The sequence below is a fragment of the Thermobia domestica genome, chromosome 13 (genome assembly GCF_964235325.1).
Source record: "Thermobia domestica chromosome 13, izTheDome1.hap1.1, whole genome shotgun sequence".
NCBI classification, from domain to species: domain Eukaryota; kingdom Metazoa; phylum Arthropoda; class Insecta; order Zygentoma; family Lepismatidae; genus Thermobia; species Thermobia domestica.
Window position 1 is genome coordinate 112903588 of NC_137466.1, and position 19364 is coordinate 112922951.

The following is a 19364-nucleotide window of genomic DNA, read 5'->3' on the forward strand; positions in this document are numbered from 1 at the left end:
ACCTTCATTATTTTTAAAATACTGCTTAACAATGAAAACGCATTGTTCTTTCGTGAAATTTCATTTTTAATAGCTCTGAACTGTCAGATGTTAGGCTTTTTTTCGCCCCTCGTTGGAGACACCGCACAAATGGCGCAAAATTCAAATTTTCCCTGAATTTTCGAACACCCTTTACTTATGGTACAGCTAGAGTTCCTGGACGGATAATATTATAATTATTTCGATCTATTCTATTGTAATACTATAATAGGCAATACCGACAAATAAATAGTAATAAACAAGTCCAAGGAAAGTATTAATTAGGAACTATAAAAACACAATACTAATGGTAACGTTGAAATTGAAAGATTAAACAGAAATTTTAAGTTTAAAATAATATACCTATTAAAACATTTCTGAGGACCACTTTATATATCTAAGTTGCGTAAAATACAATATTAATAGCCAGACTATGTATTTGCCACTGATTATCCAATAGGGATAAGAAATTTTAAAGAATTTTCAAGTATAGTTCTTCATGGACAAGCAATGTATCGTAGGAACATGCAAGTACAAACAAAAACAAAAATAAAAAATACAATGCACGAACTACGTGATCTGTGTGAGAACATCTGGTATCACAAAGTGAACAATGATTTTTTTTTTTTTTTTAAATCCCTGGCAGTGCAGAGAGGTCATCACCTACACATACATGCACCAGACAAAGCCTGTTATCGCTCACATCGAGTACTTTACGTTATGTTCTCCAAGCTGCCCATTTTAAAAGTGGATTACCTTACAACTGTTATTCTCGAGTACGTACTTATAAGTAGAGACAGGAAAAGATAGGCCTAGTTCTATTGTTTGCTTCATCTTCGGTGTTATGTTCCCTTTCCTGCTATTATTTTTCGCTATTACATTTTATCCTTTATGCTGATGGTTCATTTAATCTTAGGGGTTTTGCACACATACCAACAAGCTGACAGTTGCAAAATATCAAGTTTCATCTACTTCTATAAACTCAGAAGTGGCTTCTCGTGGATAGCATCAGGGTTGTCAGGCAATTCTGTATTTTCTTAAAACTTTCATTTGTGTTTCCTCTCCTACGGGAGTAAGCGCCCAGCGTTAATCACTTTAACGCCATTTCAAAATAGCATAATAATAATTGGGAATAAATGTTTACTCTATAAACAGGGTAAGACACGGCTATGATCAACATTACGACAAGGTCATATACAATCTATTGAATAAAATTGAAATTTGAAATATCAAAAAGTTATCTTTTAAAGTTAAACGTCCCATACCACGATTATGCTTCGATGCTAGGGGAAACTGTAATGATGATAATGAACGAAATCGCGGAATGAAGTGGGAGGAAACGGGAAAGCACAACGAAAATTCACACACATAATGTTTGTTCAACACACAGCCCACTTGGCAGGAGCTGGGATCGAACGACGGACCTCACACCAGAGAGCACCTTACCACTAAGCCAGCATGCCATCGAATAGTTTTTTTTTTTTTTTTTTTAACTAAAAATCCGTGGTCTTCGAATATGTATTTTGTGCTTTGATATACAAGTACTTTAGAAAGTAATATTAATAATAATGTAAATTACTTGACAATCTTAATTCTTGTCCTATCTATTGCCAAATGTTCTCTTTTAGTGGCTTATTACAGTAGTCTCTGTGCGAAATATTACACACATTCTTTAGTCTTTACTAAGTTCATTAACTTCTCTTCATCCATTTTTGGCACGCAATTGAAATTGACTATTGGTGTCTCGTATTTATTGTATTTAGTGGCACCAACGCATAAAACCAACCACCGAAGTTCGAACAATCCTCGTCAGTATGGACCAAACATGTGATGCAGTTTCTGGCGTCACCACGTCACTATATGTAATGATAAAACATAGAATAATGTTTTGTCTTCTGTTTCGTGTCATACAAGGCTTTCAATCCAGCCGGCCTAAATTATTTATAAAATTAAATGTTTAACATTCATAGTATTTTATAATTACAGAGATTGCTAATTTCTTATGTTCCTTTTAGGGTAGTACCAGGACAGAAGGGTTACTTGACGCATCAACTGCTCGTCTGCATTCCATACTGAAGTTAAAAGCTTTTTAATTCAAATAGCCCTTCAACCGTCTCACAATGCTGAATCAAAATCATAAATGTGACCTGATCGACCTCTTAACTGGGAACCACGTGCTTCGAATGTACACCCACCAACAAAAACACTTCGCATCTCATGTGAAAGTTGCCGAAGAAAGAAATCTATCACTTTGTAATACTGTATCTAATGATGTTTTGTTTCGAACACAGAATGTGTCTGAATACCACTCATTCTAGCTTTGGAACTGCTTGTATACAGTAAAGGAAAATTTTGACCAAAGCATATACTATCTATACAGTTTTAGTCAAGAAGCTTTGTCCAAGCTCTAACGCTATTAATCATTAGATAGTATATGCTTTGGTCCGAATTTGTCTTTTATTGTGTACAAGATTGTGTCTGCATGAACTTATCTGGCAAAAAGTGTATTACTGCTAATAAGTGAGTTCATTTCATCTAGTGTTTGTTTGACGTAGGTGACTTTCTGCTATAGTGTGTTATAAATGGATATGTTATCGTGTGGTGCTCTTTGTGTTTAATATTTCATTTCTGTATTTGTGTTCGGCATTTGTGATATGGCAGGAAAGAACTGTAGTAGTGCGGAGAAAGCCGTAATTAAGATTCTGGCAGCCGTTAGGCTTCCCGGTCTGTAATGGTGTGGGAGTGTTTTTCAGGTGAAAAGAGTTGAGGATGTTTAGATTTCTTACCACAAAATGTGACGAAGAACGAAGACCGATATATTAACGTTCATTAAGATTACTTAGTGGATATGCTCCACATCCACGAATGTGATTTTTTCATGTATGATAAAGCTCCTTCTCACAAGGCTAAAAAGGTACCTAATTTTCTTGAGGAAAAACATATCAAGATGTCAGAATGGCCTGGAAATAGCCCCGATCTAAATCCAATCGAAAATTGTAAGCATCGTATGAAGATATTCTTGGGACAAAAGAAGTTTCTGGATCCATAGACCCTCCAATACAGAACTGAAAAAAAATGTGGTGTATATATTATATTTATTCAGTAAAAATCCATTATAAATCGTACCAGAGTCTAATATATATATAATCTAATCTTACTGTGTATGGAAATTGTCATATTCGTTAACATTGATTTCCTACCTTCTTAGCAAGTATTCACCCACTTGTAAACACGAAAGTTTCCTCTACACAATAGTAAGCGTGACTGTTGGTCACTGGCGGCCGACAAAATTGCAAGAAGCTGTGTGTGTATGCACTTATTCAAAATATATTCAAGCGAATTTTGTAGGTTGTAGAATACGGTTGTTAGACGGCTTGTGTGAATAGCTCCTTACATATTATTCACAGATGAGATTATAGCTGTTAATGGTGTGGGCCAGGAGTATTATTGGAATTTACACTAGCCCAAAATTTAGGTGTGTCAACCACTAACTTAATGTTTGGCTGTTCATGTAATGAATATAGGAAAAAGTGGGAATTGTAAATAAAAAGATTAACAGTGTCTTAAAAATTAATGGCACCCTTTGTGGCTGATGAGTTGTAAACTACAGGCTTAAATTAGACTAGAGAGAAGCTATGGTGCCTGTGTGCTTGGTTATTATCATGAGAAATAACATAGGAATTTGGAAACTGTGTTTAAGAATACTAAACCTGTACAGATATGTTTTTAGAACCTGGGTTAATCGAATAACAAATATATATATTCAGTTAGAGTTCTTTTACAAATAATAACACATTTCAAGTGCATACTAAGAACATTATACCCGCAAAAGAACTTCTGAATCAGATGGTGGTACGCTGAAGTTTACATTTTAACAGAAAAAGCTTTAACACTTTGAAGATCCGAATTTGCAACATACTGTAAATGCATAGAATATATTACAGACTCAAGATAGCAATTTCGTTCATCAGTCAAATCAAACGATAAAACACTACAACTGGCATAGTCTTCTACTGTCGGCCTACACATCTGTGAACAACCTGTTCCATTTGGATTAAAACTGGCATGAAGGCCACTGAAGGTCGCTAAACTAAGTTGAGATCTGGCATGACTAAAGGCCACATTTGGTCAAGATTAGGGATGTCTAATCTCGGAAAGTATGTTTGTTTTATTGAAGAGCTCGGTCTAGTTTCGTCTCGTAGGCAGTCCTAGTTAAGATCTGAAGACTAATCTAACAAATCATTCAAAAATACTATTGAGTTAGGTTCTGTATGCAGTGCACATGAGGGTTGTTTAACAAAGACCGAATTTGGTCAAGGCCAAGGGACAAAACCGATGTTAACTTTTCTCTCTCAGGAATGATGTGATCGATTTGGACCAAAATTAGCACATGATGATTGCTGATATAGCAGATTTAGTTGGGACTATTCAAGGCCAAATGTGTAAACCTACAAATGTCTCAAAAATTACCTAAAAATAAAAATAATTAAAACTAAAAATATTAATTTTAAGTTAAACGGGAGGATACATCGAATATAGTGGATGACAAACGCCATTAATTAATACGACCAACAAACCTGAAACATTGTAACGTATGGTAATCAAATGAGTTGCCTCTTACTTAGTAACTTCACATACCTAGCCTATCTATTGTTGCTGGAAGAACTGTGGATAAATATGGCCTAAAGTCATGTTCCATTCTATCTACCAAGAAAGCAAGAATATCCAGTCCGTTTTGAGCCACCTGCAATGTAAAAGAAAATACCTAAGTGTTAGTAACAGGATTAAATTTACAAGATTATATGCAATAGCATTACACTTATCACTAGAATAGAACAAAAATTAATCTCATTTTGAACTTCCTTCTTCTAACGAGACGTTTGTTTAATAAATTGCTCCTTCCAGAAAACTTTTTCAAAGTTTTTTTCTTTAAAAAAATTGTAAGATATATAATCAACCATCTACCGTAATCCGTAATACATTTATTTACATAAAAAAGAAGGAAGCTTCTTCGTTACTATCAGTTGATCAAGAACAAGTCGTAAATTATACATAAACCTTAAGTAAGTTGAGAACTTTTCTTCTTAAACTGTTGCCTTAAGAAAAAAAAAGCGACATATGACAGAATAAACAGCACGCGAAGCTTTGATTTGCAAGCAGCAATGATGAAACGTCAGAACACATAGTATTACCTCCATCCTTGATTCGTAAAGTGTGGCTCTTAATAACAGTGTGTTTAGTTAGTAGGTTGATTAAATTACACTTCTTGTTCTTCAACTTCGAGGCTAAACTATCAGAAGAATAAATCAGCACCGTTAAACCTACAGTTTGATTATGGCTTAATAAAAAAAAAATTAAAATGACATAGAGAGAGAGACGAATTTGAGGTCGCTGCAGAAACTAGATGTTTTAAACGACAAAATATTGTCAATAATTATATATATAAAACCGAACAGATTAGAAATCTTGTACAAGTAATCTCAATGATCTATTTAAGAATCAATGAGAACATCATGAAACATTACTTGCATAAACCAATACAGTAATTACTTCGTTTATTTATTTCGATTTATTTTATACGCGTATGTTAAGAAACAATAATAATAATAATAATAATAATAATAATAATAATAATAATAATAATAATAATAATAATAATAATGTACTTGACTTGGCGCGCTCAAAACAGTTTAATGTTTTTGCATCTTTTATATAAAAGTTCTTGTACTCTAACACAATGGTTACCAACCTTTTTGGCTGACGGCACATTTTATTGGACCTCCATGACACCGCGACGTTTTACGTTATACGTTTTTATTCCCCCCTCCCCAAATGATTTCCTATTTATTTAATAGATGCATACAATGTCAGCTCTAGATATTATTTCAATTCTTTTTATAATTTAGTGGGTTTTATTATTTATTTATTTACAGAAACCGATTTCTCACACACTGTTAATAACGCAACCCAACGATACCGTGTAACTTAGTATTCGAAGAGGTAAAAGAACAGGAACACTCCTATTTGCTATCTAACCGGCGCCTCAACCTTACATTTAAGAATAATGTGGTTTTACCATCTCCGTCTCGGCAATATCGCAAATTCGATCGATCGTGATATACTAACGTCAGAAAGAAACCATTGTGAACTAATATACAAAACATAATTCCAAGTGCTTGTTAATTTCGAAGCAAGGATTTTTCTGAATATATATATATATATATATATATATATATATATATATATATATATATATATATATATATTTTTATGTGTGACTGTTAAGAGATGCAAAGTCTTCATTAAATGTAACATATTTGTGTAAAATACTTTGTTGGTTGGTTGGATTTAAGTTCAGGTTTCTCTGAACACTAAGGATATGAGACAAGGACCTAAAGCTTAACGTAGGCTCAGAAACAAATGAACTTCCATCAGGAATTGTAATTTACTCCTAACGAGGAAACCGATTCAAGTGTGACACGAAATTATGGACAAGTTTATGCGCAATCGAAGTGTTTTTGTGAACAGTGAATTCTATTAGAGGGAAAAACCCTCGATCTCAACCGTTCCAGAGATATAGAGGGGTAAGGAGAAATTGGTGCTCTGATATTTTACGAATTTTTGGCTATGTTGCGAGTGAATGTGTTTGAAAATTGAAAATAAATAAATTGAAAATGAAATAAATAAATAAATAAATGTTTCAAAAGATGCACCAGAACAAAAGTAGTGTTGAATGTTGAGGTGAGTGGTGTGGATTTTACCCGGGCCGGAAAAAGAAGGGGCTATAAGGAATTACAAACACCATTGACACGAAGAACAAAATTGTATGATATGGGGTCGCCGTGACTGTGGTAGAGCATTCACCTCAGGTGCAGGGGGTCTCTGGTTCGATCCCAGCTCGCGTCAAATGAACTTTGTGGTGGCCAATCACCATGTACGTGGGTTTTCTCGGGGTTTTCCCGTTTCCTCCTACTTTCTTCATTCCACCATTTCATTCATTTCTCATCACCACCGCCTCCCTTAACCTAACCGGCATAACCATAGGATGTGAAACTTAAAGATTTCATTTCAAAGTTGTATCAGGGATAAAACTGGATCTGAAAAGGTAATGGGACGCATAACGTCACGCCGTCCCCCTGCCTATCTTTGCCCATTGTGAGGGGACGCCATAGACATTTCCTGGAAGTGGGCGGACGGACGACGTCCCCCCGTGTTTCCCCTCACTTTCACCCCTGAGTTGTATGATATTAATTGCCAATATATCATGTCTTCAGTTCGTAGAAAATGAGAAAAGATGATATGAAAATGTATATATTGCCAAAGAAACAGAGACGTTATTATGTGAATAAAAATACAGGGTTGTATTTTATGCAAAGGTCCGATGGGTTGTAGAAATTATAAATGTTTGGAGAGTTCGGACTTTTTTTTTTTTTTTTTTTCATCCTGTTTGACCTGATCATGCTTTTATTCGATTCAGTGTATCAAGAAACCTATACATAGACACCTTACACGCCTATTTCAGGCAACAATGGAACTCCGTTATTATCACCTTCCCCCTCCAAAACATTCTTCCCCTAGAATTTTTCGGGACTCTTCGGGTTTGTAATCCTCATATCTAAGGCGATGCATTACTAAAGTTTCTTGGATATAGAAATTCTTCATTTTTAAAAGTCTCTTTTACTTGTACTATAGCTAAATTTGAAAAATTCGTAAAATATCGGAGCACCAGCCTTCCCCTTATTCCTTTATATCTCCGGAACGGTTGAGATCGAGGGTTTTTCCCTCTAATGGGTATAATTGTACCCAAAAACACTTCGTTTGAGCATAAACTCGTCCAAAATTTCGTGTTACACTTGAATCTGTTTCCTCGTAAGTGTTTTATACGTTGCAATTATTTTTAATGAAATTACCTCAGTTTCCAATGAGTTTTTCCTATGTTACTATGTGAAATTACATGTATTTTTTACAGATAAATTCTGAATATCACATATCTTCACACTATTTTCCCCTTAAAAAAACTGTCAAAATCTTCAGTTTCTTTTTCTAAAAAATATGGCAACCCTAGTACCGTCTGTCTCAAAACTCACTTTAGCTCATTACCTATATTATCTGTTACATGGTTTTTAAATCCTGAAATTTCGCGATACGATTGGTCGGAATTGCTGCTCTAACACGTAAAGACCATTTATATATGACCTTCAAGGTGTAAATAAGGATTACAATTAAACTCTTTATTAGGGACCTTGCTTCTATACTATAAATAATCAGTGTTTTGCATCTGAAAAATATTAATTGACGTGTGCAAATGAATACTGAATATGCATGCATTATTAAACCGCTCTTGTACAACATACTTGTAATTACTTATAATTTTCAATCTGTACTTCACTCTAACTCCCTAGTTCCATTTTTTATGTTCTCCTAAATTACGAAGAAGTTGGTATCTTATCCTTGCTCTATTGGTTGCGATTGCTATGAATAATGGGCTAAAAGCTGCCTTTGAGTTGTAAATATTTTAAATGTAGCTGAACACCAATTTTTGTCCATCTGAACAAAATACTTTTGGGGGCCGTAGTGGCTCACGCTTGCCTCTCGTGCGTGGGATTCTTGATTCAACCTCAGCTTGCGGACACACACCGTGTGCATGGGTTTCCTCGGGGTACTCCCATTTCCTCCCTTATTCATCCTATCATTTCTCTCACTTATCGTCTCCCTTGGCCTCAGTGCATAACGTGGAACGTTGAAAACTCAACGATTTTTTCTCGTTTCAGAATACTGCTCCGGAAATCGGTAGGAGTATGATAATCATTTGAATGGACCATGTCCATTTCGCCAAGTTGAAATAGTTACCTAAGATAAATAATGAAGAGGGAAAAAATCCCAGCCGAAATGTTTCTCTGTTAATGTAATCGTTAAGTACTCATCTAACATACACTAAAATAAAATTCTACTCAAGAACAGCTCGATTATTACGGTATTATACCATTTAAAAATGCATTAGTTTTTCTTTAAAGCTCTATGTCAATGTATCTCTGAGCTGCACGTTTCCTATCGTAGAACTATTATTTCAATAATTTTTCCGAGATAGGACATTAAAAATGTTGCTTTTAAGCATTGAATGAGTTTCGTTCTCTCATTCAAATAATAATATTAGTGATATATGATGCGGAAATCAACGCATACTTTCTATTTATTTATTTATTTTTATGGGCCGCTGAAAGTTTCGTAAGTACATAGTGCTCTTAGAACTTGTATATTAAACACATCTACATATACATTTTCATGATAATACGCAATGAGGTGCAGGTTTTCTAGTGAAATAATGGGATAACGGTGTTAAGACTCGTGAACTTTGCAACATCCAAAAACACTTGCAACATCGTAAAGAGTACAAAATTCCCACATCGCGACGTTCATAAATACACTTGAACTTCACCAGACGGAAAAAACACAAAATCAAATTTATCACGTTTTAGTAGATAGAAGAAGACAATTTATTATAATTGATATTCGTTCGTATAGAGGGGCTGATTGACATTGATCACTACCTGGTAGCAGCGATAATAAGAGAGAGATTATCGCTGAATAAAGGAAATATCCACATCCAGTGTCCGAAAAGGGAGAGATTTAAATTAAAGAAATTAGAAGAGAGCCAGGTAAAAGATGAATATCAGATTGAAGTTTCGAATAGATTCTCGGTTTTAGAATATTCGGAGTGCACTAGTGTTGAATACTTGGGTTGAAATTAGAGATAGCATTTAAATTTCAGCAAAAGAAAAACTGGGACATGCGGAAATACGTAGGAACAAACCCTGGTTCGACCAGGAATGCACTAAACTAGCAAAGAGAAAACAGGCAGAATTACGTTGGCTACAAAATATAAATGAAATAACTACACAAAATTTCGTAGACATCAGGCGGGAAACTTCCAAAACTTTTAGAACAAAGAAACGTTATTTTTTGAAAGCTAAAATTAAGGAACTTGAAGATAATTGTAAAAATAAAAACATTCGGGACATGTTTAAGGGCATCAACGAATTTAAGAAAGGCTATCAAAGCTCATGCTTACCGGTATATCTTAAAGAAAGCTGACGGAACAGTTATCACTGATTATTATTATTATTATTAGGTATTCTGCCTTTCGGCAGGTCCTGGGACTAATGAGTATTTTCTTTTTTTCAATTTTAGATTTGGACCTGGAAATGTTTCTTCCACTTTTGTCGACCTTCAGCTTCCTCTTTTAACTCCCAATATTTTCTCCTATCTTTCAAATCATCGATCAGCTGTGTTCTTCTTCCTATTCCTCGCTTCCCTTCCATCTTTCCTTCTATGGTGGTGTGAAGAAGACAATTTCTTCTCAAGATGTGTCCAATCCAATTGGCCATTCTACGAAGAATGGTGGCTAGAAGTGTCCTCTTCTCTCCTATTCGTTTTAAAACATCTTCGTTTGTTGCTCTCTCTGTCCATTTTATCTTCTCCATTTTCCTCCAACACCACACTTAAAAGCTCTCCAAATATTTCTTATCTAACTTCCGTAATGTCCAAGTCTCTGAACCATACAGTCCAATGCTCCATATATAGCACTTGACCAACTTCTTCTTTAGCATTTTAAATAGATGAAAAGATTTTTTTAACGATTTGCTTAACAAGCAGCCAAAAAACTAATGTACGTGGAGAAAGAAAAATACACACCGCAGAACCGTATATTCCAGAACCTAACCGAATAGAAGTAGAAATCGCTATAAAGAAATTAAAGAAACACAAATCTCCGGGTGTAGACGAAATTCCGGCTGTGTTAATATTAGCTGGAGGCGAAAAATTGTGGAACAAGATACACAAACTCATTCTCATTACCTGGAACGAGAAGGAATTGCCACATTGTTCCAATTCACAAGAAAGGCGATAAAACCGACTAATAATTATCGAGGCATTTCTCTTCTGTCAACATACTATAAAATATTTTCAAACATTCTATTAGCAAGATTGACCCCATACGCAGGCGGATTTAGACGAAATCGATCAACTATCGACCAAATATTTACCACTCGACAAATACCTGAATGAAATACAGCGGGAATACAATATCCCGGTACATTAACTATTTATTGATTTTAGAAAGGCTTACGACTCGGTTAGGAAAGAGACACTGTACAACATTCTTACAGACGGGAGACCCGGGTTCGATTCCCGGCGGGAGCTCATGTGGTTCGGATTCCACGTTAATCAGTAGGTCCACGTCTCATATAGCCTCGCTGCTGAACGGGACGTAAAACTCAAAATCAATCAATCAAAAAATCAAACATTCTTACAGAATTTGGAATATCGAAAAAGCTAATTAGATTAATTAAGATATGTTTAAATGAATCCCAAAGTAAAATCCGGTTAGGAAAACTTTTGTCCAAGAGCTTTCACGTCGAGAATGGCCTGAAACAAGGAGATGCGTTGTCGCCATTATTATTCAACTCTGTCCTGGAATACACTATAAGGAATATCAAAGATAGCAGCCAGGGCCTAGAGTTAAATGGTATTCACCAGGTTATGGCGTATACTAATGATGTAAAATTAATAGGGGATGATAGAACAATAAAAACAAATGCAGGGAAAACTAAATACATGGAAGTTTGTCGGGATCGTAATACGGCAAATTATGGATGTCTTAAAATATCAAATAATACTTTTGATAAAGTGGATACTTTCAAATATTTAGGATCAATATTAACAGACGAAAATCAAAGTCACGAAGAAATTAAATGTCCACTAAAAGCAGGGAATTTCTGTTATTATTCAGTTCAAAATCTCTTGTCGTCGCGAGTTCTGTCGAGGAATTTGAAGCTTAAAAAATATATAAAACGATAATCATACCTGTTGTTCTGTAGGTTCCGAAACATGGTCGTTTACTCTGAGGGAAGAAAGATAGACTGAAAGTATTTGAGAACAAGTTGCTCAGACGAATATTCGGACCCAAGAGGAACGGGAAAGGAAAATGGCGGAAACTTCATAACGAGGAACTAGATAAATTACTGAAACTGTTAGAGATATCTATGATGTGATATGCGAGCCGTAAACAATAGGGAATCACGGACGTAAGCAATTTGCTTTGTCCTTTCTATAAATCTTGTTACTATTAATTTTACATCATTAAAAACCAAAAATTTATTCCACAAAGGGAAGTAATTAGTATCTCTCTTCTAAAACAATTCTATTAATATCATCGTGATGAATGATTCAACTTTAATATTTCCATAGGAGTTGCGAAAAGATCTTAAATAGTTTGTCTGCAATTGGCAGACGGTTGTTTTCACGTTTATTTTATTGCTAGCCAATAAGTAATCCCATTAAGTTAGAAGTGAAATTCAAATGCGCTGTACACTAGAGTGGATCAAAAAAATCAAAAGTTGTCCAATTAAATAGCACTAAGTGTCAAAAGTTGTGTATTGGCAACATTCCTGAATTTTTTCATAACTTTTGTACTTCATCTTCATTCCCCGCAAGGGTCTCAAAATTTTGCCATTTTTATGGAAATTTGATTTTTTTTTTTTTTTTGAAAATATTGATTTTTTTTTTTAATTTTTGCCCAATGAAATCGAATTAGGTGGCAAAAGTTACATAATGACTAGATTGACTACACCATTAATGATTTTTAAAATAATTTGCATCTTTATTCCCTACAAGGGCTTGAAATTTTGCAGTTTTTATGGTATGTTCTAAGGCATATTCTACAGCATTTAGATGGCACAACAGTGGATCTAGTCTGGAGGAAATCCATCGAAACTAAAAATTTCAGTATGTCTAATGTTTCTCGGTGGCTTTTACCTAATTTGAGGGTGCTGAATCTGAATCTGCCGGGTGTACAAATGTACACCTTGAGCGTTTTGAGTAATTCAAGATGGCGGCCAAGATGGCGGCTGTAAAATTGATAGGAATATTTTTGTATATTTTATCAAGATGGGTATCAAATTATATGTTTTTTGGGTTGCAGATTCCAATAATAATGTCAAAAATGTTATGAAATTAATACAAATCGAGATATTCAATATGGCACCCAATATGGCGGCCGTAAAATTGACAAGAATATTTTTGGAGTATTGTATCGACATGGGTATCGAATTATATGTTTTTTGGGTTGCAGATTTCAATAGTTACTTCAAAAACCTTATGAAATTGATAGAAATCAATATATTCAATATGGAATATTCAGATTCGCGATCCTCGAGCTAGGTACATACTTAGAACAATATCTGATACACTAAAATTTTGGATTGGGTGTTGATGCTTTCTCCGTCACCGCAACTCACCTTGTTTGCGCTGCAGAACATTTTTTTTCACATTTTGGGCTTCTCTATATTTATTTACAAAACCATTCCTTTCTGTGTGTACAAGAAAACAAACAACACAAGCTTAGATTTGAAGATTTTCTTATATTTTTTCTTGGACGTTTTCTTAATCAAGAATTATGTTGCTGGCCACATTAATGCGAAATATGTACATTTACAATACAAAATGCCGATGTTTCTATGTTACTCCGCAACAAAATAATAAATATCACAGATCAGTCACTGTCAGTCTTCGTCAGAAGAAGTATCCATGTTTTCGTCTTCTAGATTCCTAGTATTTTGACGTGTGAAGATATTCTGACATCGTTTAGAGGCTTCACAATTGCAGAAGTCAGTGCAGCTATTATGATTTTCCACACAGCCACAACGTCCTTTACACATGTTTTCAGAAGAACAGCCGCAACTCACCATCTTGAAGGTGTCTTTCGGTGCCATCACAGTTCATGGTGGTACAAGTAACTGGTTCCAATGTTTTGTTCAACTCATCATGATACCACCCAAAATGTGTCGGATCCATGTCTGGTGGGTCTGATTTATCTGCTTGTTTCGAAATACAAGCCTGGAAATGAGCTCTTTTTACATTTTCAGAGAATGCCTCCGTAGTTGGTGGCAAGCTCTTCAGTTTCGGGATATGTACGGCACACTTCTTTGACAATTTCTTCAGCCAGACATCTCTTCTGATATCAGACATTGTAGGGCCAGTTATCCTACTACCATAGCAAGAAGCTATAAACTCAGTTGCCTCCTGAATCACATCTTCAAGTAGTGATGTCTTATTTCCAAGCTTTTGAAGCTCCTTCCCACTTTGTAGTACTTTCATTGCCTTCTGCTTTCCAATACCATAAAGAGTAGGAACTGTATCGCAGCCAGAAAGAGAATGAAGTGCTAGTAAGTTTGAAACAATATCAGGGTGTTTGGACACAGACAATCCAATGTCAATAACTCCTCTATGACTTTGAGTTGCCTCCATAAAAATGTTACAAGTAAGTTTTTGTGTGTGGTAGTGGTGCATCAGGAGGAGAAGAACATCCGTGTCATCACTAATTACATTTATTGTACAATTTCTGTCCAGATTGGCTACCATCACTACTTGTGTGATAATTATGACATCAAACTCTTCGTGAGGTGTTTTTCATATCTGGACGTTCCTTGATACAATCAGCAGTTATTTCTGTTGTAGCATCTTCTGGTCCAGTGATAAATAGGCTTTTGGTGAAATCTGATGGCAACCCTTCTGTTATTAGATACTTGCAGATCAGCTGTTCTAGTTGTACCTTATTCTTCGTAACATTCAGCACAACTTGTTGGGAGGGCAAGGACGTGTTGAAAGACAATTTATGATACCTGCTACATGTTGATCCTGTTCTGACGCTTCTTATTCCTCCTTTGGTGCTGTACTCCTTAGTCAAATATCAGGTACACGTTGCATTTGTTCAATTTTTCAAGCACATATGACCGATACAATTTTATAAAGTCAAGAACAGTTCCGTTAGATGGCCAGTTGATCACCCACAAAACAGCACAACCATCAAGTATGATAGCATCTTCGTGCTTGTACGATCTCATAGACTTCTCTACCTGTAATATTTGTTTCAGTTTTGACTTACTTTTGCAGAGCCTGGGAGTCCCATATCCATCAAACAAAGATGTGAGGACAGCGGCAAGCTCATATGAAATTACTCCTTTAGCACCAATATCTCTTGTAGATGTGAGACACATTGCACGCGTGTACAAGAGTTCTGTGTCAATGACACCAATATTAGCTGTTCTTTTGGCGTCATCGCAGGAAACATTACGAACCGTTGTTTAGATTGGATCGTGAAAACCAGTTGGTAGTTTTTCTTCGTAAGAACACAACGCCTTCTCACCTATCTCAACAGCATTATCAACATTCACTTTCTGGAAACAAATTTTCCCTGTCACAATATTCACAATAGTTTTTGGGTGATCATCGGTCTTCAGAGAATCTATACAATGAGACAGCTTTTCCTTTAACTTAATTCGGTCTGCAGCATCTCCTTTTACTCGAGATGGCATTCCTTCCTTATGTTTAGTTCTTTCCATATCTCGTCCAGCATCTCTCATGACATAAATGTCATTTACTAAACGACTGCAGGTGTGAAGGCTGAAAGCCCATCGCTTCACTGCGATGGATTTAGTGTAAGTCCGATTATTCCTCCTGGTCCATGGCCATAACGCATAAATGTATTCTCAATGAACATGTCTGACCATATAGCATTCCAAATACCAGGTTTGTGACGCAGAACATATTCGCCTTTCATAAATCGTTTTAGTATTACACTTGGAAGTATCTCTTATTTTGTTTCTGAGATATTTTTTCTAAATTCTATGAAAATGCTGCCATCTGTGAGCACAAAATTAAGATTTTACGATGTATTATTTTCAAAAATAAGTTTCAGAAATGACAACATAAACTTCTTTTGCAGCCGCCATATTGGGCGCCATATTGAATATCTCGATTTGTATTAATTTCATAACATTTTTGACATTATTATTGGAATCTGCAACCCAAAAAACATAATTTGATACCCATCTTGATAAAATATACAAAAATATTCCTGCCACTTTTACAGCCGCCATATTGGCCGCCATCTTGAATTACTCAAAATGCTCAAGGTGTACATTTGTACACCCGGCAGATTCAGATTCAGCACCCTCAAATGAGCTAAAAACCGCTGAAAAACATTAGACATACTGAAATTTTTGGTTTGGTCCAAAAGTAGGGTTTTTCCTCCAGACTAATCCTTAAAAGTTCTGGGGAACTATAGTAAAAAGTTTACCCAATTGTGAAGAAACCAGTCGTTAATTTCAAGCGAATGAAGGAACTTTCGCGGCCATGGAAGAAAAAGCGTCAAACCGTAGCACAGACTACAGATATATGAGGAATATTTCCAAAGAAATCTCTGCTGGTGACTGTTCATGGATCACTACTACTAACGTAGTGCTATGAGTGTACATAAGAACTGCTGACCCATCTTCGAACTTGAAGGAGCTCGTTACATTCATCATGAAAGTGTATGCTTTGATGTGGTTTTACATTAAACGTAACCCTACTATCAAGGATGCTCCTGTGAACTTATATCGTACTATAGCCTTTTCACGGTACTTAAGCAGTGAACTGAAGCTCATTGTAGATAGGACAATTTATTCAATGGTTTCTTCGCGTATCCGGAGAATCTACTGATATCTATGCTCTCCGATGATCGACTGCATATTCGAGAACTAATTTTGCGTAGAATCCTTGACACAAGCTCAAACCAAACGCCTCCTGTACGCAAGTTCAGTATTCCAGTAATCCACTTTAGTGCTCACGCTTACATCGACCTAATCAACTGGCTCGAAGTAACCGAGTCACCCCTGACGAGACATTTGTCGGAGGAGTATCTACAGAAATGTGTAACAGTAGGTTCATCTGTCCTTCCGCCTGTTTTCCACTTGCCATGTCATACCCAAGCAGTCAAGAGGGAAGCTTCGTCTGAAGTGTGTGGTGTCTTAGCTCGAGATGGATTTATCAGAGCAAGACTTTTGGATATGTCAATTATGCCCCCATTCGAAACAAAATCTGAATAGAAATCAATGAGTTAAAGGGATAATTTCCAAAGGTAGGGTTGAAGGGGTGGGAGGATGGGCGGAACTCTATATGCAGCCACCTCCTGATGCTGAGTTCTGGGTGTTTTTCTGGGAACTAGCAAAGAAGTGAATATCAAAAATCATTTCAATGCAAAATTATTAAATTTACATAATGTATCTTAATGTTATGCCCAATGTATTTTTAGATATTATTATGAAACTGCATTTTAAAACTTGTTGGAGGTAAAAAAGATGAAGGAAAATATTTTTTTAAAATAATCGAAATTATACTAGTCACGCACAAGGCTTGAAATCTAATAGGATATTATTTGACAATTCGTAAAAATCGTTAGTGTCGTCAATTAATTTTTAGATTTACTGTATAAATTCCAAAATTTTAAAGCCTCTGCAGGTAATAAGATAAAGCACAATCTTTCTTAAGCAAGTGTGAAATGATTTGACAGATTTTAAAACTTTCTTAATATTTTACGTAGAATTTCAAAATTGACCATAAAAAATGCAAATTTTCAGGACCTTGCGGAGAATGAAGATGCAAATTATTTTAAAAATCATTAATGGTATAGCCAATGTAGTCATTATCCAACTTTTGCCACCTAGTTTGATTTCATTGGGCAACTTTTAAAAAAATTCAATATTTTCAAAAAAAAAATTAATAGTTTCATAAAAATTGCAAAATTTTGAGGCTCTTGTGGGGAATGAAGATTAAGTACAAAAAATATGAAAAAAATCATGAATGTTATACTAGTCAATACACAACTTTTGAGGCCTAGTGTTATTTAATTGGACAACTTTTATTTTTTTTTCGATCCACCCTACTGCACACTTCATATTTTTTTACGAATATGTTTTTGTGTACCTACTTTGAATTACTTTTGTTTAATAAAGCACATCATTTTACTCTTCCTAAAAGTCAATGGAATATTTAGGAAAAGCAAATTGATCCCTAATCTCTGGTCCCTAAACATTTCCCTAATCAGTGAGAATAAAATCTATCAAAACTTTATTTAATAATAATAATAATAATAAAAACACACATTCAAACTATTTCACAGAAAATTATTTCCTCTCCAACTGAGTAATCGATTTTCCTTCCTATGTAATCCTGAGGGATACCTTCTAAAGCGAGGTGACTCACGCAGTTGAACTTTATTTCTTCCCATTTTGAATGGCCCCGAATAGATCCAATAAGAGTAATGGGTTTAACGCGAGGAACACTGGCCAGCTTCTGTCCTATCCTTACAAGAAGGTTTGTGTTCTGGCCAAGATTCGCGTGAATGGGATACTGCCAACAAGCACGAGGTGACAGCTGACTGGATATTTTCCAAAGAATCAAAATCGCACATGGTCATTTCCCGATGCGTTGTAAGTGGCAATGGGCCAGCCAATGCATAAGGTAATTCAAAACAACAAATTACTCAAACAACTCTTTACCCTTTAATATTTAAAACCCTCCGAGAGAAGATCCTTCGCGGGAAGAAGTTGATTTTTTTTTCAGGCATTGCGAAGATTGTTCTTAATCTACACAAGTTCTGTCTCAACAATGCCAATGTTTTATTTGTTTTTATTTAAAGTATGGAGGTATTAATCAAAATTACTTGTATAATGTTGACATATATTACTACTTAATTTGGAAAAGTGGAACACGACACTTTTAGTTTAACATTCTACGTTATGTCCTAAAGAGATAAGTAATAAATACAAGGGACGATTAAATAATTAGAGGAATGATTATACAAGAAGAAAGCAGAACTCTGCTAACGATGATGTATATTACAAGCTCATATTCACTGTCTCCACATTACAAACTACTTTCTCTGCTACTACTGAGCAATTACTTTGCCTCACAAAATTGGTCAATTAAAAGGTATTCGTCCACTCATTACGAATTTACAGACACAAATTGTATCCTATTACGTGAAAAAGTAATTTCTATTTCAACTATAGTTATTGAAGATATATTGACCTCCCAATATTCCTTCCTAGTACGTTCACAGTTTTCTCGGGGAGAGGGGATCCAAAATGTTTTACTTCACACATAACGCCTTGCTAACAAGTATTTCGTATTATTATTATTATTATTGGCATATCAGAAGAAAACCTCCTGAAACTTCCCGATGGTACCGCCCGCGATACTTTCATTTGGGATTCGTATATATATAGTCATTGTCAAAAGTCCGAGCACATTATTGTTTTTTTTTTTTTTTTTTTTTTCAGAATATCTCTGAGCATTGGCGGAAGAACTTGCTTCGACTCTTGGCGTCAACAGGTTTGTATATAAAATGGCACGAATTTTACCACAGTCTGTGGGGTAAATCTACACCTTATCAAGTATAACAACAAACTTCCACTGATCACCCGCGAGATGATGTTCATACGGCCTGCTACAGTTCCTTTTACGCT

The 19364-nt window shown here is 35.4% G+C and overlaps 1 protein-coding gene across 13 annotated transcripts in view; it reads right to left on the reverse strand.

The window, feature by feature from the left end:
* The window catches only part of chb (CLIP-associating protein), a 595254-nt gene that overhangs the window by 416560 nt on the left and 159330 nt on the right, over positions 1–19364 (reverse strand). For all 13 annotated transcript variants that reach the window (XM_081736296.1, XM_081736291.1, XM_081736295.1 and 10 more), the window contains exon 3: positions 4657–4762. In XM_081736296.1, the coding sequence (XP_081592422.1) occupies positions 4657–4762 (106 nt within the window). The remainder of the gene's footprint in view (positions 1–4656; positions 4763–19364) is intronic.